This window comes from Rhamphochromis longiceps, linkage group LG13 (assembly GCF_057381845.1).
Source record: "Rhamphochromis longiceps isolate RC_006_pf linkage group LG13, R_longiceps_female_GT1.1, whole genome shotgun sequence".
Taxonomy (NCBI): domain Eukaryota; kingdom Metazoa; phylum Chordata; class Actinopteri; order Cichliformes; family Cichlidae; genus Rhamphochromis; species Rhamphochromis longiceps.
The window spans coordinates 28,028,727-28,047,612 of NC_140569.1; the positions used below are offsets into that span (position 1 = coordinate 28,028,727).

At 43.4% G+C, this 18,886-nt stretch overlaps 1 protein-coding gene across 3 annotated transcripts in view; it reads right to left on the reverse strand.

Annotated features, from left to right (window-relative positions):
- The window catches only part of inpp5a (inositol polyphosphate-5-phosphatase A), a 158,365-nt gene that overhangs the window by 11,904 nt on the left and 127,575 nt on the right, over positions 1 to 18,886 (reverse strand). For all 3 annotated transcript variants that reach the window (XM_085428876.1, XM_085428875.1, XM_085428877.1), the window contains exons 10-12: positions 11,945 to 12,037; positions 10,779 to 10,853; positions 4,561 to 4,634 (exon numbers count right to left, since the gene is read on the reverse strand). In XM_085428876.1, the coding sequence (XP_085285002.1) occupies positions 4,561 to 4,634; positions 10,779 to 10,853; positions 11,945 to 12,037 (242 nt within the window). The remainder of the gene's footprint in view (positions 1 to 4,560; positions 4,635 to 10,778; positions 10,854 to 11,944; positions 12,038 to 18,886) is intronic.

Here is an 18,886-nt window from a genome sequence, read left to right on the forward strand (position 1 = left end):
GAGCTGTCCACAGAACAAGGACGGTTACTGTATGCAGAAGAGCCATCTGTGTGTGAGCGCTTCCTATGAGCTCAAAACAATTCTCCAGAAATTCTCCACTGCTCTGACAATTCACTCATGCTCTTATTAGCAGTTATTGAAGAGCTGGCAGGTAGCCATTTGTGTCACTTGACTAAAATCTTCTCTCATCCGAAGGGCAAAGCCATTCTGCCTGGCATCAGCTTTCCAACCACCTCCCAACCTTCCTCTTTCAGGACCATGTGAATGTTGTCGAGTTTCCCAGCAGGCAAGTCACTTTTTTGGCTTGTCCTCTCAGCCCTGCAGCTTTAGAAAATAAATGGTGACGTGCCAGGAGGGCTCCCAGAGTGCTTCCCAAACAGCACAAACGCAACCGTTTACAGGTTTCTGCCTCCTAACAGACATCACTTCCTGACCTCAAGGCCACGCTCTGCTCCTCTGCTGCTGTCAGTGTCTAGACTTGACAAACATAAGCACACAAGAGTGGAGCCATCATGTTCCCTGAAAGACCTTCACCCTGCTGTCTTTATACACACACTTAAACACAGGTCCAGTTGGACAGTGAGAAAGGATCAGTCTGCTCTTATATATATTTCTTGGGTTATTAGTCTTTTATTGATTCAGTTTATTAATGTGGCTATTTCTTCATAGCAATGGTAGCAGGATTATTCTAGCAATAGCAATGTCAGTTCACTACTGTGACCCAGTTTCACACAGCTTTTCTTTGGTTCCGTATAAAGTCAAAAAGAGCAAATATCGTTAATGTGTTCATTTCAGGCACTGACGTGCGGTTCAAACCATATGTCCACAAGGGACAGCCAGGATGATAGCTTAAAAGGAGAGAAGGTAAAATGTTTTCTCAGAGACAGAACTTTACCGAGGAGGATGGACTAAAACCAAGTTTAAGAAAAGCAAGGATTATCGTGACATGTGAATCACGGAAAGCCTCTCTGGGAGAGTCCAAGAATAAAAATATGGTACAAAGTGCTGCATCAGGTTAAAATGTACCTGTTAAATATCAGAATTTGGTAAAACTGGTAATTTTGACTTCAAAATTACAGAAATAATTCTCATCTTTCAGGAACCAGTTGAATTTTCTCTCTAGCGCAAATCTCGTTTAAAGAGTGCTTGTAAAATGAACCTGCTGCCAGGTCATAAAAAAATTCAGTTAAAGGTTTTAATAATTTCATTGCAGCGCTAAACAGTTTCATTGTAGCAAGATAAGTATTGTCCTCCAAGATGAGAGACATTAACTAAATTTTAATGCTGTGTTTCCCTTCTAAGCATGAAGAGAATCCTGTAGGGTTTTAGCAGCTTTAACTACACATCACTGGCATCCAAGTGTCATCTACAGGAAAATATCTCCTCTTTGGCACCTTTCTCTTTCTTTACAAACACGTGGAGCAGCGGCTAGTTTTGTTTCTACTCCTGGCTTTTCCACATCTTTCCACCCATCAGCATCCACCCCATCTTCTTGCTCTGAAATCACTCATGATTTGTCCACTGATAGAGTTGTGCCGCTGGTCTGATGTCACTCAAAATCTCCCTCAAAGCCCATTCTAGGTAACCACGTTACAGGCAGAATACATCCTCCCTCTGCTCCCTCACCGTCCACTGCATTTCTTCCAGAAGCTGGGCTCCCGATTCAATTTTTGCATCGATCTCGTGCAAAAAGAACAGCAAAGAAATCAGATCAGAGGAGTACTAAAAGCTTTCCCTCCAAATCAATCAAAATACATGAATAAGTTACTGGTGCCTTAGTATGTTTTAGGGCATATTACCTTAGTTATGCCATTTCAAATATGAAATCAAAACTACCGTAATCTATAGCAAAACTTCACATTATTTTCATTACTGGCCATGCTGCAGCCAGTGCAAAGATAATGGCTTAATGGCTGGTTGCAAGTCTCATATATTATGCCTGATGGAAAAACTGTGTCTAAATAAATGAATGGTTTCTGATTAATAGACTCATCTTTTCTCTCTCAAATCACTGGATAGGAAAACTGCTAAGCATACATGCGTTCCTGTGTGTGACTGCGCGAGTTGTCCTGCAGTCTGTCGGTGCACAGCGGCCGACTGGCTCCAGGTCCAACTGTGGCAAGGCCCGGGCAAATTCCTCACCCGGGTGCCCGAGTACTTAGACGTGTCACGGCCAACTTTGATGGATGACTTCTTGAAGGTAAAGAGATATGCATTTTACTGCTCGAAGCCTCCGCAGCGTCGCAGAGGGGGAGTATTCACGTGTGCACACAGTCATCAACATTGTGCCACTTACAGTGTGCATCACGGCCTTTTGTTAGCCAATGCTTAGTTCACTCTTGACAGCATCTCTCATTTTGTGACAACTTCTTATCCGGCGCTGGACAGCGGACAGAATTAACTTGCAGATTAAATGTTTGTGACTAGTATTGATTTATAGATCTGAACCAAAGTGAGACGTGTGCGTGCATGCGTGTGTGTCGGTGAGGCTGTGTTCTGATGGCCTGCATTAAAAAGAGTAATAACCTCACAGATGGTGAGGGGCCGGTCCGGAGCAGGCTATGTGATGGAGAACAATCGTTGGGGCTTGATTGCTCAAGGAACACAAGGCAGACCTGACAGGGGGAGGGGTACCAGTATCTATCTATATAGATAGATAGATGTGAGTGTGTGGATGTGAAGGAGAAAACTGCTGGAGGGGGTTGTTTAAGTTTAACTAGGCCACTGCTACCCATTACATGACTGACAATGATGTGGTTTGTCGCACACACAGAGTAGATCAAATCAAATTTCATATGCTGCTCCTGGCTTTCATATATTTGATTCATCATCACCTCAAGTATGTGGAAATCATTTGTATTCGTTCACAGCAGCACATTCATTCCTCCCTGTGGAGAGATGATTCAGTATTATATGGATAGGTGCAAAAGTCAGCCAGTGTAAAAGGACAATAAATCCTACTGTCACTTATGCAAAGTGATGTAAATGGGGTCCCTGATTAAGACACAGAGTCATTTAAAAAACAGGGACTGGCAGAACCTTGACACACACACTCAGTCTCCAGCTCTCACTTTTATACATGTATGTGCGCGCATACACACACACACACACACGGTTCCATGTATCTCGAGACCTCTCTCTCTCTCACACACACACACACACACACACACACACACACACACACACACACACACACACACACACACGGTTCCATGTATCTCGAGACCTCTCTCTCTCACACACACACACACACACACACACACACACACACACACACACACACACACACACACACACACACACACTCACACACATGCTAAAATCCCCAGCCGCCCTGCGCCTGCCACCAGAGCAGTTTATCAAGTAATTATTGTTTGATTACAGCGTTTCATTATCTGCGCTGATTGAGTCACAACCGACGGCAAAGGTCAAGCGCCATTAACGCGCTGCTCCCGAAACATATTTCCGCGCCGTCCGCGTGTTTGCCCTCCCTCTCCTCTGAAAGGGCTAATTGCAAATGCATTTGTTTGAGGAAGAGGAGAGGAGAACACCCGCTCCAATCTCCCCCAAGTCCCAGTGAGACGGAATTATCAATGCTGTCCATAGTGTTCGTACAGCGACACACACACACACACACACACACACACACACACACACACACACACACACACACACACGGACGTACCAGCAGAGACACATGGGAGCTTTTTGGAAACGTACGCAATCAGACTTAACAACTGATACCAATCAAACACACATCCAACAGCTTTCATTAAACCGTTTTGGACAATAAGCGCGTGATTGGCTACTTATAATTTTACATATTAATAACGAGTCTTTAAGGCGCATATCTGAGCAGCATAATCGTTGCATTTATCGAAATGTAAGAACTTAAACCTCAGGATTCGCTCTTTTAGCACTTTTCTTTTTTGCTTGTGAAGTTTGGAATTTTTTCAGATACACTGAAGGATAAATCGATACCTCTTTATTTTGATAATTTTTCTTTTAAATTACAAACAAACCAGGTAAAACCTCTAAGAGATTTTGTAGCACATTAGAAAAAGATATTTTGGGGGGTTCCACATTCTAGTAAGCTTTTACTTCGTCTGTTTATTTATAACCAGTTCTTTGAGTCCTGATTTTTTTCAAGAAGCTTTGAATAAGATAAGATAAGATAAGATAACCTTTATTAGTCCCACACGTGGGAAATTTGTTTTGTCACAGCAGGAAGTGGACAGTGCAAAAGTTATGACGCAAAAATTAGATAAGAATTTTCTCACAAAGTGAAAGTTAGATCGAAATAACTTCCTCTGTGCTGCTGACGAACCAAGGGCTGTTTTCTTGTCAATTCTCAACAGGTCATTTTGACCCAGTTACAATTATAGTGGCATTTAATTTCAGTTTTTGGTTAGCGTCCAGGGTTTACCATACATTCACAAACTGTCAATGAGCTGGATAAAGAGCCACATAACCTGTGTGGCTCTACACGGGTAGATCTCTGTACTGTAAACATAAATGCATCAAACAAACCATTGTGTAATACATGTAATGGCTCCATACCTTGGCGGGAAACCGATCTCTTGTTCATGCAGACGTTCTTTGAACACTGACAGCTCTTTATCAAACTCTAAAAGCTGTGGAAAGCAAAACAAAAAGACAGAGGCGTCAATAAAACAACTACATATACCATTTCAGTTATTTTCTCACTGATGGGGTATTAATCAAAAAGCTGCTCTCAAAAATATATTCTTATCTCAAAAACTGACCAGATCAAAGTTTATATTAAAATATGGATCGAACAAACAGACACGTGATAAGACATCATGCATGTCTTTGGACTGACTTTAATTTGATTTCTGATAATGACTGAACCCTACTACTGTTGAAGGAAAGTATGGGGGTATCTTCCTGTTAAAAGGGAGTTTTTTCTCCCCACTTTTTCCAAGTGCTTGCTCATACAGGGTCATCTAATTGTGGGAGTTTTGACTTTACCTCTTTTCCTTATAAGAAAAAAGCACCTTGAGGTGGCTGTTGTGATTCTGTGCTATATAAATAAAACTGAACTGAACTGAACTGAATAAGCCAGAGGGGAGACGTGGACAAGGTAGCAGATCATATTCAAATCATATTAAAAATGCAACAAAGACTTTGTCAAATGCAAGATTTACATGATATACAATGTACAAAAAAGCAAGTCTCTCAAGAAAACCAACACAAGGTGATAAAGACGGAGAATGAGGCTCACATCTTTGGCCTTATTCAATGAAGTCCACATACCCCATGCTGGCAGGTATCGACAGCAGCTGACCAGTGTGTGTGTGTGTGTGTGTCACTAGCTCTTTCCTACAGGGGTGGGGGGGTATAACTTTCCACACTGACAGTGCATCCACACACTCTTCATCAATCATGTCTCCTCACCCAGCTGTACTCACTCACTAGAGTGTACACACACACTTCCCCCAATTTCCCCCCTTTCACAAAACCCATAAATCATTAGTGAAAAGTGCAATTAGCGGCTCCTTGTACACATTAATTATCTGCGAGATGAACAGGTAGCTAGGGCACCTGCATGACTGCCTTCCTGAGAGACTGACAGCGACGTTTCCCAGCAACACCCTCCCGGAGGACCGCTCGCAGGTCCCGCCCTTTCCTTTCAAACAGGAAGACGTGCAGACGGAGGCGAGTCGTGTTTGTTTAGTAGTAAATTAGGCTATTGTACACGTTTCAAACACCATGCTACAATGATGGCCCGATGAAGACATCACCCGCAATAGTATGAGTGTGACAGCTTAACATTAATGACATTACGTCGGTGTATTACATGCAGCAATATGTTGATGGCTACACGATGAAATATCCAAATATTACCCATGAGCACCACGTCATCGCTGTTATTTGGAAGGACGTCCTCGCAAAGTGGAGACGGTGTCATGTCGGCGTTATGATATTAGAAGAAGGTAACTGCTGTTCTCCGTGTGCGCTGACATATTTATACATACGTGTATAACCGTCTAAGCGTTGTCTTCACATCAACGCTGAGTACGCACTTACACAAAAAATAAATAAATAAGCCCGTCGGTGTGTTCCTTCACGATGATGCTCTGCAGTGTTTGTGTGATTACGTGTCAGTGGTGTAGAACAGTGGCCATTACTTGAGGCAGAGGGGGCCTCGCAGACAGAGTCTCAGCGGTTCAGGAGGGCAGATGTGCTGCATTCATCAAACTCACACTGCCGGGGTCACAGGAGAGACTCACACACTGTGGATGAGGGATGGCAGAGCAGGGGATGCAACCCCACGCTCCACTGTACACAACCATCTCACCATCCAGCCACTGATGGCTTCTTTCAGTGCTGTTTTTTTCACATCTGACCAATACGGGGCTCTTCAGGCTGATCGAAAGCATTACTACTAATTGAGAGATTAAAAAAGATGTTGTAAAGATAAGTGAACCAATGTATATTTAGCATTACATTCTCATACTGGTGTAACAGAGAGCGTTGGAATACTCAATCACTGTTTTGAAGCCTCTGTATGAGTGTTATATAAGGTGGGTATAAGCCTCCAATGAATTTAGCACATCTTGTATCAGTCAACAGTTTTCCTCAGTCCCTCTGGTATTTGTTTCAGTGTCTTCCCTCAAAGTTTAGAGTAGAATAACTCTGTAGCGTTAAACTAGCGTTTAGACGCTAATATTTATTAGAATTGATCTCTATTGACAACATAGTTATATATATAGTGCCAAATAACAACAACAGTCACCTCAAGGTGCTTTATATTATAAGACAAACATCCAACAGAAAGAAAACCCAAATAATCAGACGACTGCGGGAAGGAAAAACTCCCTTTTAGCAGGAAGAAACCTTCTGCAGAACCAGGCTCAGGGAGGGGCAGCCATCTGCTGCGACCGGTTAGGGGTGAGGGTGTCTGTTTCCTGAATCCAAACTGGAAGCTGGTTCCAGGGAAGAGAAACTTGGAAGTTAAAGGCTCTCTCTGCCCTTTTACTGTCCTAAGCCCAACAAGTAAGTCAGCAGTCTGAGAGTGAAGTGCTCTATTGGGATGATACGTTATTATAAGGTTTTTAAGACAAGGCGGGGCCTGATTATTCAAGACCTTGTATGTGAACTGTGAATGTGTGACTGAAGAGGCACATTATTCAAAAGAAAAAAAAAGAAAATATGCACACAACATATATCCCATATTTTTTCCCTTTAAGGCTATTTTGCTTCCTCTGTTAAACATCTTGATGTATTTCAGAAAGTTTTGTGTATCGCTGTTATTGCAGGAAACATATAGTGACAGTATTGTGAGTTATAGTGCGAAGTATCTGTGCATTCACAGGTGTGATAATGTTTGAGGTAAAGCAGCTCAGACTGATAGAGTGTGACAGTTTAAATAACAGGGGATAAGCAACATATGGCTGTGTGTATTCAAGTAGTGTGTGTGTGTTCGTGTGCCTTAAGTGAATGTTGAGTAATTCACCCAGGTGAATGGAAAACCCTGCAGTCACAAATTTCACACTACATTTCATCCCGGGTCAATTAAGCAGAATGCTCTGGTGCTGTGTTAGGTCAGTGCTTTAAAAAAAGAAGCAGAAGAAGAAGAAGAAGAAAGCATCTGATATCAGTTCAAGGCCTCGTGACATTATAAAGCCAGCAGGAGTTTGTAAACCAGAAATGACCTTGTGGGAGTTGTGGAGGAGGTGGCGTGAGATGATGCCACTCTGGCAATGCTAAGGAGGGGGAAAAGATGAAGAAGTGTCCGGATAAAAACTACCTTGTCATGGGCTCAAATTTCTGACTGTGCTTGGATAATCGCCGCGCTCTTAAATCAGACTGGCGTTGATAGCTAAGAGGCAGGAAGCCAAGAGGGGTACAAAGAGGGCGAAAGGGCATCTTGGGCCTCCGAGTGTTCCTCTCAGCATGCTGCCCGCTCATCCACCAACTGTAATTGTGCTTTGATTTACGCATCGTCAAATATCCCCCGTGACAACACCTGCTGCTGTTAAAACTCATCAATAAATGTTGGGGTGAAAGGTCATTTAATTTGATTTTTACACCTCACACTTGGCTTTCATTGCAGGGGCTGTATTTTCCCCGCTTTTTTTATGGGATCTTCATTATTTTGTGCAGAAAACCGATAAACCGTCAGCGACGCCGGCCGGGGATGGCTGATTGGGAGCTGAGATGGGCCGACCAAGGCTGGATTTAACTTCACAATTATTCTGATAAAATAAAATAAAAAAATAAAAAACGTAAAAAAATTCAATGGCAGCTTGGGCCCACTGTCTCTTAGAGCCATATATTCTGATAAGCCTAAGTAAGCCGTCAATACTTTCCTAAAGCGTTCAGAAGAAAGGCGAGTTAAATTAAAAGAAATACTCATTGTAGCATCAATTTATATAAAGGTCAGATTTCATTTAGCATGGCTTCTGTATTGCCACTTAAGTGCTCTGACAGGTGAAATATGAAAGAACTTCGGGCTGAGGCAGCATTTGTTCTTTAGGGGTTTTTTTTTATGTCCCTCTCATGTTTAAAATGTCTCCGGGCTTTTGAGTAATGCTGAAGACTACGCTGCCAGCATGACAAGGAGAGGCACGCCAGACAGAAAGGTTCATCACTTGCTAAAGCTAGTACACAAACGCACCCTCCTCCCCTCTCCTGGTCCCCCCCCAATCTGCCGACACACGCTGATAAAGTTACAATAAAGAGATACTGAAACAAAATCAATGGGAGTGGAGGAGGGAGACTTGCCCTGTGTGTGTTTGTGCGTGTCTTCCAGGAAAGGCAGAAACTGCACGAGTGTGCACCATGGATGCTTGCACAGCCTCACAAACACACACACCACGCTCCTCCCATCTTTCCACCGGAGCAAGGCCCCATGGTGCCCCTTGACGCCATGAGCGCCCAGAAAATTTAATCTTCCCAAATACTCATCAGGGCTCTCCATCGTCCTGCCGTGACAGCGCCGGGGATAATTAATTATACAATTTCGATGGGAATATCGACTAAACAAACCTATTAATCATAGCAAAAGTCAATAGGCATGGACACATTCAATCATGTCCCGGCCAATGATTACTCCTCTCAAAATACAATAATTATTTTCAAGAGCTGCCTCGAATTAAATTTCTGTCAAGCTGGTACAAGTCTTGCAGTTGATGAAGGATGCAATGGATTTTTTTTCTTTCCCCCCCTTCCCCAGTGGAGGAGTGTAAGGAGGGACATTTATCCTTTTGGAAAGGTAGTTTGTTTTATAAGGATCATAACACGGTGTGTTTAACTAGACCATGACCATCAGATTATCTCTGATGCCCCCATTATGTCATCCATCTTGTCTGGCTTGGTGAGGAGGCAGAGAGAGAGGGAGGAAGGGAGAAGGAAATGAAGGTGAAGGGAGGGTGGGGTACCTCAGCCTCCCCACAGCTACTGTTTCGCAGTTAGGGGACATTTCTGCTGGTCAGATTCAATCATGCTTTACTGGACAGCATGCAATCAGACATCCACATCGACTTTCCTTACTGAAGACTCGCAGTCTTCTACATTTTACCTTATAAGCAAGAATGTTTATTTTCTAGTTTCTGGATTATTTGGCTACCTTAATATGCATTTACAGTAAAAACGCTTAAAATAAGTCCATAATAGGATATACTGTATCTCAGCAGTTGAAGAAGAAAGAAGAAAAACAGAAGGACACGTGTTTTGGAGGCACTGAGCTTGCTTGAAGCCAAACAAATGTCACATAAAAGATAATGCTGAACTCAGTAAATTTTGGAAGTTAAGGAAAGTAACTGAAAATACTTTTTTTCCCCACAATTCCAATTCCAAAATATGCCAGCTTACTTTGAACCATCTGTTTGGCTGCGTTAGGCCACTCTAAACAATTGAAAATATTCAGTGGCTTCATTTAATTTATTGACACGCAAACACGGCTAATGGAAAATCAAGTGGGCGCTTTTTTTCAGCTCAGTGAGATGCACGTCACGTGACTTATAAACGCACAGAGCAGGAAAATCAACATTATCATGCGGCATATGAATAAACCCCGGACGGCCCAAGAAAATCAATATAATTACATGGATTTAAAAATATATATATTTCTCAATGTGACAAGAGACATGTGCAAAATCATACAACTTCACTTAAAAAGGCATGAATTGAATTAGCAGTAATAACGAGCTCACATTAAACCACACTGTCCTTGTGATACAAACCCAGTGCAAGTTCATAAATGATAACGCTGATTTATTACCCAAAACTTTAACTTAACAAGGTTAATAAACTCTGCCGCTTCACTGCCAATTCTGCTGTGTGTGTGTGTGTGTGTTTGTCATTCATGTTTTTTAACAAGGTCCAACTTTGAACTACTTAATGTAATATACAACCATATAAAAGTGGAAGTGCGTTCCTCTGCTGTTTTTCTTCTGCAGACGCTGAACACGTCTCGTCTGCACTGAGTGCTGCTTAAAAGTTATTCCCTACATTTGGCCTCTTGACTGGGGAAAAAGAGTGTTTGTTTGTTAGGTATGTGAGGGCATCTGCACCACTCAGGTCAGCAGCTGCAACCTAATTATTTTAACCTTTCTGTGCTACTGTGCAGACATGAGGAGTCATTTTGAACTTGTTCTTTTGCTTTGTTGATTTCACAGTCAGTCAGTGGCGGTCATTACACAGTGAAAAAAGAATGTATATGACAGTTGATCAAGGAAATTAAACTCGTAATAGATAAGATGAGAGGTGAGAAAGTAGATGATTATATAAAAGTTAAAGGAGTGACTTACTGAGGTCCCATTGTCTTCCCGGAATACTTCCTGGTTGACATAATTAAAAAGCTTCTTTTCAATTTGAAGAATAACCTGAATCAGTGGAAAGAGAGAAATTGCACTCTGATTAATAGCAGTACTAATGTGAACTTCACTCAGTAATTAGAGAACTAATGAACAGCATTGAGCTGCAGCAGCAGACAGCACTGTTATCTCTACACGTGTCTCATCGAGGCTTTACACTGACCTTGGCACCTCGGGGTCAGGTGTATCAAAGCAGAAAATAAGCAGTATTTGAAGTTTCATTACACAGGTCAAAACCTACAATTTTTTACATTAAATATGGTATTCGAATATTGTCATTTACTTACTAACAAAAGGGTTAGACCTATATTAATACCTTAATATCAGTAGGATAAAAGCAATGAAGTTTGACACACTGACCAACAGTGAGCAGTCTCACAGTCTTGACCTTTAAAACAGCAAACACTGTAATGTGTTGGCTATGATTACATTTAATCCTTAACTTATACCTGCTTCCAACGGTAGACTGTATATAAATGATGGACACGGTGACATCTCCTGAACTGAATATTTAGGCCCTTAACAACTTGGTGTTTTAGAACTGGATCACGAGGTAGGCTCGCCCTAAACCATAACCTGCTATGAAATAATGAACATCATGTCATACCAGTAAGACTTTAAACTAAAGAATGAGACCATAAACTCATCAGGACAGTGTCTACGTAGTTCATCGACAGAGTTTCATACAATCTGACTTTGTGCAAACAGAGGTGTCGCCCCCTGTGGGTGGAAGGATTGGACCAGCCTACATTGGGTTAGTCCAGGGGTGGGCAATCTCAGTCCACGAGGGCCAATGTCCCTGCAGGTTTTAGATCTCACCTTGGGTCAACACTCCTGAATCACATGATTAGTTCGTTACCAGGCCTCTGGAGAACTTCAGGACATGTTGAGGAGCTAATTTAGCCATTTAAATCAGCTGTGTTGGCTCGAGGACACATCTAAAACCTGCAGGGACACCGGCCCTCGTGGACTGAGATTGCCCACCCCTGGGTTAGTCAGTGAATACACAGTCCCACAAAAGGACTGTATTTGTTTTTTTGTTTGGGGTTTTTTTTTTTGTAAGCGTTGATGAAATGATGCTTCAAAGCAGAAGAACTCACCTTTCGGTCATTATCAGTTTCTTGAAATACTAGCTTGTGAATTTCATTGTTGTCGGTTCTGATTGTCTGCATGGTGGCATCAGAGCAGAGTTTCTGGACATAAGAAAGCAACAGGATAGAGGATTATTGGAATGTTTATTCATTTGATGTCACTAACATGCAAACCATCTATGATATAATTTCTAGTTTACAGTTACTGGCACGTTAATATACAGCATACACTAGTTTCTCAGTATACCTCAACACCATTCGTTAAACACTGTGGTGTATTTGAATGACTTATAAAGAGCCAACCCACAAACAGCCACCTCACTGTCCCCTCTCTTTATCTGGGTCTATGTACTGACCCCATGGACTGTGTGCATGGTTAAATTCTTCTTTGTGGACTCTCTTAACAATTAGTTAAACATTCGGCCATCTGTGTTTGAAGACAGTTGAATGAGGAAATCCCTTAGCCAGTGGTTCCCATACCACACAGCAGAGAGCCAGTGACCTGATTCAAATTCAAAGCACAGATCTGATAATCGGGTCAAGCCAATATAGCGAGCAGAAAAAGGCCCTTTAGACCGAAATGTCACAAATCAGTCCTGCTTCGGCCATGAAGAAATGGCACACCAGATTAGAACAAACACCATGCCCTGAGAGAAAGTGGAACAACTCCTCGAACCCCCCTTCCACCGCCTCAGCCCCATTCCTTCATGCTTACCCCCACTCCCCCAAAAGCAACTTTCTAAAGCCCTAACAAATCGCTCCATCTTTCACTCATTTAGGCCTTCCAAATGCAGGGTCAATATGGTCCCCTGGCAGCCAAATGCTAATGCGCTTAAGTGTGCTTAAGCAGCTTTGTGCAATGAATAGGCCAAAGAAGGAGCTAGTGAGAAGGGCAAGAGATACTTTCCCTGTCAAAAAGTCATTGTAGCCACAGCTAGCAAAGACAATTGAAGAAGGTCATTTGGGGGTGTTTGATTACTGCTAAATGTAACAGTACTGTAATATAATACATAACTGATTTAAAAAAATAATAATTTTAAGATATCATCAGCAAAAACTCTTAGAAATCTTCAAGAAGATTGTGAGATGTGGTGAATTTTGCATTTTTTTTAAAATTAGGGCTATTAAAAGCACCCTAACGTTTTTTGGGTTTCTACAAACATCGGACTCCAGTAATTCTTCCAAGTGGGTGCCCTTCTGTCGCCTTGCTTTGCAAATCCAAAAATCAGTCAAGCAGAAATCCCTGGCCACTTCACAGTTACAACTGAAGCCAGAAGCTTACACTGCTCGCTGGCACAATAAGCATCAATATTTAAAGGACAGAAATAGCCACTCCATTCATGTTCAAATGATTTCAATAATCCGTTAAGCGATACTTGAATCGCCGGCACAGTTAAATGTATGTAGATATGGACAGACAGAAGATGATACATATAGGTTTCAGCTAGGAGAAGAACAGAATGATGTAATTCTCAGTGAGATAACTGAGGTTTTGTATTCTTGTAGGTCTATATTGTGTGCCAAGAGTGTCACTGCTGGGAGGGTTCAATTAGAAAAAAAAGACAATTAGCTAATGCTTTTTCTGGTGGGAAAAAATGTCTTTTCCCAGAATGATTACACTTTAGCTACCTGAAGAAAGGAAACCACTTTAACTTAAAGCAAACAAATGATTCCAGATGCAGACTCTGTGTTTAGCCCGTTGGAAAAATAACAGGTATTTTACACAAATAGCAACCGGTGCAGACGGACCTTAAGGTATCCCAGCTCTGGACATCTGCGCATGTTAACAATCGATCCATTCCTATGTTTAACGACTGAGTAATCATTGCCGTTGGTGGTGGTTGATTGCACTGGATTGATCACAGCTCCCCTACTGTCATCTTCTGCGTCAAACATCCCACTCATTTAAGACGCGCCCGCTCATCCCAGTGGCTCTGTCATAAGATCCGCACACCAGACACTGAGGATGTCTGGGGGAAAATGAGAAGCCCATGCTGTCACTTAAGGCTATATCAGTGTGGTGCTGTGTCTTTCCCGCTGCCAACAGAGCCCAGGTGCTTGGGCAGAATCTTTGAACAGATATCTCCCTTCAAAGCCGCAGCTTCCTAAGCACATTAAATGTAGAAACTGCCTCACTGACCATCCTAAATGACATTACCATAATTCTGCAATTGGCTTCTCATTTGATATATGCCAATTAGTCTGTGGGAAGAAGAAGAAGTCTGGCAAAGGGAAAATATTAACAGACAGCTGTCAGCGTACAATGCTGTAGTCCAAAGGACAGTGTGGATGTCTTCACTGCTGTGGCCTCTTTAACAGATCCTGCAAAGTGACTTGGCATTGCGTCTCTGCATTATGGGTCACAGGTCAGCACTGTGTGTTTGTCCAGGGCCAGAGGGGCCGGGTGGGGTTGGGGGGCTGGGATGAGAGGCGGAGGAAGGTGCTGGCTTTGTGCATCAATGGAGGATAATCTCATGACTGTCGAAGGAGGAAGCGGCTGCTTAAAGGAGCTCTCTATTCCAGCTGCTCTCCTTAGAAGAGAGGTTAAAGCAATCTGTCCCACTTCAAAGACCGAGGACGCACACACACACACACACACACACACACACACACACACACACACACACACACACACACACACACACACACACACACACAAACACACACACACACACAAACTAGCATTCAAGCCTTCTGTGTTTGGTGCTGCCAACAGATGGACATGATCCACCGTTCCCAGCTTAAACACTAAGAAACCCTCTCAGGGCAGCATAGCAGTCTTGACAATGTGCAAAGGTTTGTTTCACAAGTCAACATTTAGAAGAGGAAAAAGGCTAATGGGACGCACAAACAGAAGGGAGCATTCAATGAAAATCACACCGCTCAGGTTTAAAAGACTAACAAGATTTCAGATATTAAATACAATAAAAGTATCTCTTGATTTTTTTTAACATTAACTAACCTTTATGTTTTACCTTTTTATTGCTCAAAACAAAATAAATGAAAGGCAACGCTGGAAAATTAATTTCATATTCAAGGCATGTAGTTTATTATATGCTTTTATTTCATGTAAACTGCATGTCCCAACCTATGTGATGGACCCCCCCCCCCTCCCACAGAAGCCCAGTGATTATTAAAGAAAGTATGAGAGCGTGTGCAGAAAGAGACAAGAGGATGAGTGGACAATGAGCTAAGTATTCATTCTTCATTACTAGAGGCAGGGGACGGGGGCTCCCCTCTGTGTCAGCGGGAGCACTGGCATTGTCAGAATGCACCATTATTTTCTAGCTGCCACGCAAAGCCAAGCTGCCAGCTGAGTTAAGGTGTGCCAGCCGGGGTGGCAGGTTCAGCGCGAATTGCTCGGCACTCCGATCGCTTTTATTCCACTCGCCGTCGTTCATCACGCTCATCCTGCGCACGCGATTGCGACATCTGCACGAACGAGGGGAGAAGGTGGCATCCAAAGTAGCAGACAACAAATTTGGCCATGCTTTCCTGCCAGCTATTACACAGGAGAGCCAGTAAATCAGCTGTGACCCCTCCCCACCTCATCTGACTGGACACAAGCCAGAGTTATCCACTCCGCTCTCCCTGTGACTGGCTAATTTAATGTCTCCAAACACAGTGGATTCATCACTGACACACACACACACACATATATACAGTGGTAAGGGGATTCAGCGTGAACGCAAAGTTAGTCTGTGTGACCCACTTGGTCGGCGGCTGACCCCAGTAAACCTGGCCTGTGTCCTCCCCTGACACCAAGTGAGACACACAGAACTCTCACTCCTTTCCATGAACTCAGTGAGCAGCGGTGAGAGCTGATGTTGATGGCCAATGGCAGTGTGCGCGTTGTAGGAGGTCCTCTAACCTGCCACGCCCTTGCTAAAAAAGAAAAAGAAAAAAAAGAGCTTGGTAAGAGGTAAGAGGGCGTGCGAGGTAGTGATAATGTGCCCTATTTATCTTGTGCATTATAACATCTGGGAAACTTCTCTAAAAACAATGGCACAATGAGGGCTGCCATTCTGGCTTTACCTTCAGAAACCCACCAAAAGCATTTGTCCCCCTGGAATTGATAATGGACAGGCCACAAATCATTCGGGACAACAGGACGGAGGGTTGTGTGAGAGAGAAACTCAATGTATGTGTATGTTTTGTGTGTGTGTGTGTGTGTGTGTGTGTGTGTGTGTGTGTGTGTGTGTGTGTGTGTGTGTTCACCCCTGGTATTTAACTTCTCTGCTGGCCCATTCTGCAGGGCCCCGCAGGACAAATTGCCCTGCATGGTTGTCTTTGAGAGGCAGTGCAGCGCGCAGAGAAAGGGACAGGGCTGAAACACAAGGAACAGGCCTATAAAAATTCATCACTTTGACCCCTGTGACCTCCAACTACTGGGTTGTTTTTTTTTTTTCCTCTTTTTACTCACGCATACACACACAGATGCACGAGCACGCACTTGGCCACCCACCCAAGCTTGGAGCTGAGGGGAGTTATTCAGAAATCATCTATTCGAGTTAAGTTTTTAAAGAGAAACGGACAGTTGCTGCGACAAGTCGGCTCGAGCTGCAGAAACGCACTAAGCCTCGTGATCTCTCTGTCTCTTTCTCTCGCACATGCACACTTGCTGCTGACACAATAGCCGCAGAAAAGCTTTCTACACAGGAAAAGGCCACCAGATGCTTCATTGTGACTGTGTCTCTGTGTAAAGTAGTGGCAGTAAAAGGAGGCTGGGCTCTCCAGAGCCATATTAGTCCCAGTAAGAGGAGGGCATTGTCTCAGGCCCGGACTCTTGACACATTACTGCCACCTGTACAAAGAAAACCTAATGAGAGATTTAATCTGAGAAACCTCCCCTGCCACTTTTAGTCAGCACTTTGAAACCAACCGCGGCAGATGTCTGCAAGACTGTTTAACGTACCGGCTTCTCTTAACCTCTCAATAAAGCCGTGCATGCTTAAATTGCTCAATAGCCATTCATTTGAATGTTAGCTGCACTTATTACAATTCCTCCCAAAAAAAGGGAGCTTTGTGATGTGAAGGAGTAGCCGGCAGCGCCACGGCCATTCACGACTTCTTCTTAACACCTCGGACCTAAAGACGGCATTTATCCTGTTAATGAGAAAACAAATTCACATCCAACTGTGAAGCAATCATTGTAGCGCATTAAAATATAGGCGGCAGCAGCGCTATTGATAGAGTATAAGCACTTACTAAGCACCTGAAAACATTGCTCTCTCATTTAATTTACCTGCTCCTGCAGCAGCTCTAAACCGCAGGAATCAATTAAAGGAAACAGACAGCGAGGTGATTTGTCGTTGCCGAGTCAATTAGGGAATATCGAAGGCCCAATCACTGATTGGTGATTAGTGACGGTCCAATAAGCATACAGAGTATGTTGAGTTCATTACTCTGGTATTCGATAAAATCAGGTCCTAACAATTAATGAGAGAGTAATTCTGTACTCTTCGAAAGAGGCCGGAGCGTGGTTAGCACTGTAAACGAGACGCGCTGCAATCATGGAGACTCTTCCACAACTTTTGAAGAAGCAAATTAAACACAGACTTCATCAAATGTTAAAAACATATCTTCATACGTGTAACAAATGAGTTGTTCTTGTTCTGAGAGAGCATTTGATGGCTTTTTCAGTCAGGCGGGCCGGCAGGTGACCAGCTTCCTTCCTACTGGTAGGACCCCAGTAAACCCTCATCACACACAAAGAACGCAGACTTATTTGAAGCACCACCCGTTAATTTGTTTGCACCATTTCATCTAAATGATGTGCTTGTCCACCAGGGTGAGAGAGAGGGAGAGGTGTAATTCAGCAAAGGAAAGGGGAAAAGGGAAGGTAACAGAGGAGGAGGCGGAGGGGTCTTGACATCCCCCACCACAGGGCGCTAGGCAACCATCTAGTGGGTGGGCTTTGTGATACATTTTACCAATTTTTCATGCCCATCCCTCTTGATGTGACCCCACTCAGGGCCTTTTATATCAGTGACAGCTCTGCGCAGGAAAACATGCTGCCGCTCTGATAGCATGAAATCGGGAACAAAGACCCCCAAGGAGAGGAGAAGGGGGCCACCGAGGCACGCTGTGCTCCGGGCCCGCCTGGCTCTGGACACAAACAGATGTTAGGACAGCCCCGGCCCCCGGCCCTGTCGGAGAAATGTGCCTGAGATGCATTGTTTTGGGCCTCCTCTAAGACAAAAACTTGAGCCACTCCTTCTGAAAGGGCCTGGCAATATGTTCGCCACCGATAAATCACAAGGGAGAGTGAGAGAAAGGGCCATGAATTCTCAATGTGGCCCTTAATGGGCCCTCTTAAATATGATGGGATATTTGTGTGTGGATGTGAATGGAGCCCGGTGACTTTTAATGTCAGTGGGCAGAGTTGTTTAAAAGCCCGTGGTGCCAACACCGGGTTTACAGCTGTGTTACAATGAGCCATTGTCGAGTAACATCACTCTGGTGCTGACAGTAAAGATTCACACTGGGAATCCTGTCGGCCAACTTGTTTAAATAATCCTTGCAGGTTTGCCGGCTTCCTTAACAACAGGGGAATGTTTATTCTTTGTCATCGCTTTTCAAAGTTTGCAGTGGAATGAGCCCAAGCTCGCAAACGCCACGAGTTAAATAGTTCCCTGATTTGAAAAAGGAATCATGTCTGACTTGCGACGTGCCGCTATTCTCATAAAGACTGCTTCTTGTGCTTATATGCGTTATGATTCAAATGCTGCGTGTGTGCATGTTTGTGCACAGCCCGCAGCGACGACATGTGCCACTCAATCCTTCAGAGGGACAGAGAAAAAACTATTATTGTGCTCTGTTTTACAAACGCTGAGGACTGCATTAGTCAAAAATAGACTGACATCATACAAGTCGGACACTATGTACCAGGCACAAAGAGATCCCTATCCTTCACAGTTTATGCCACATTTCATCTGGACTAAATAACAG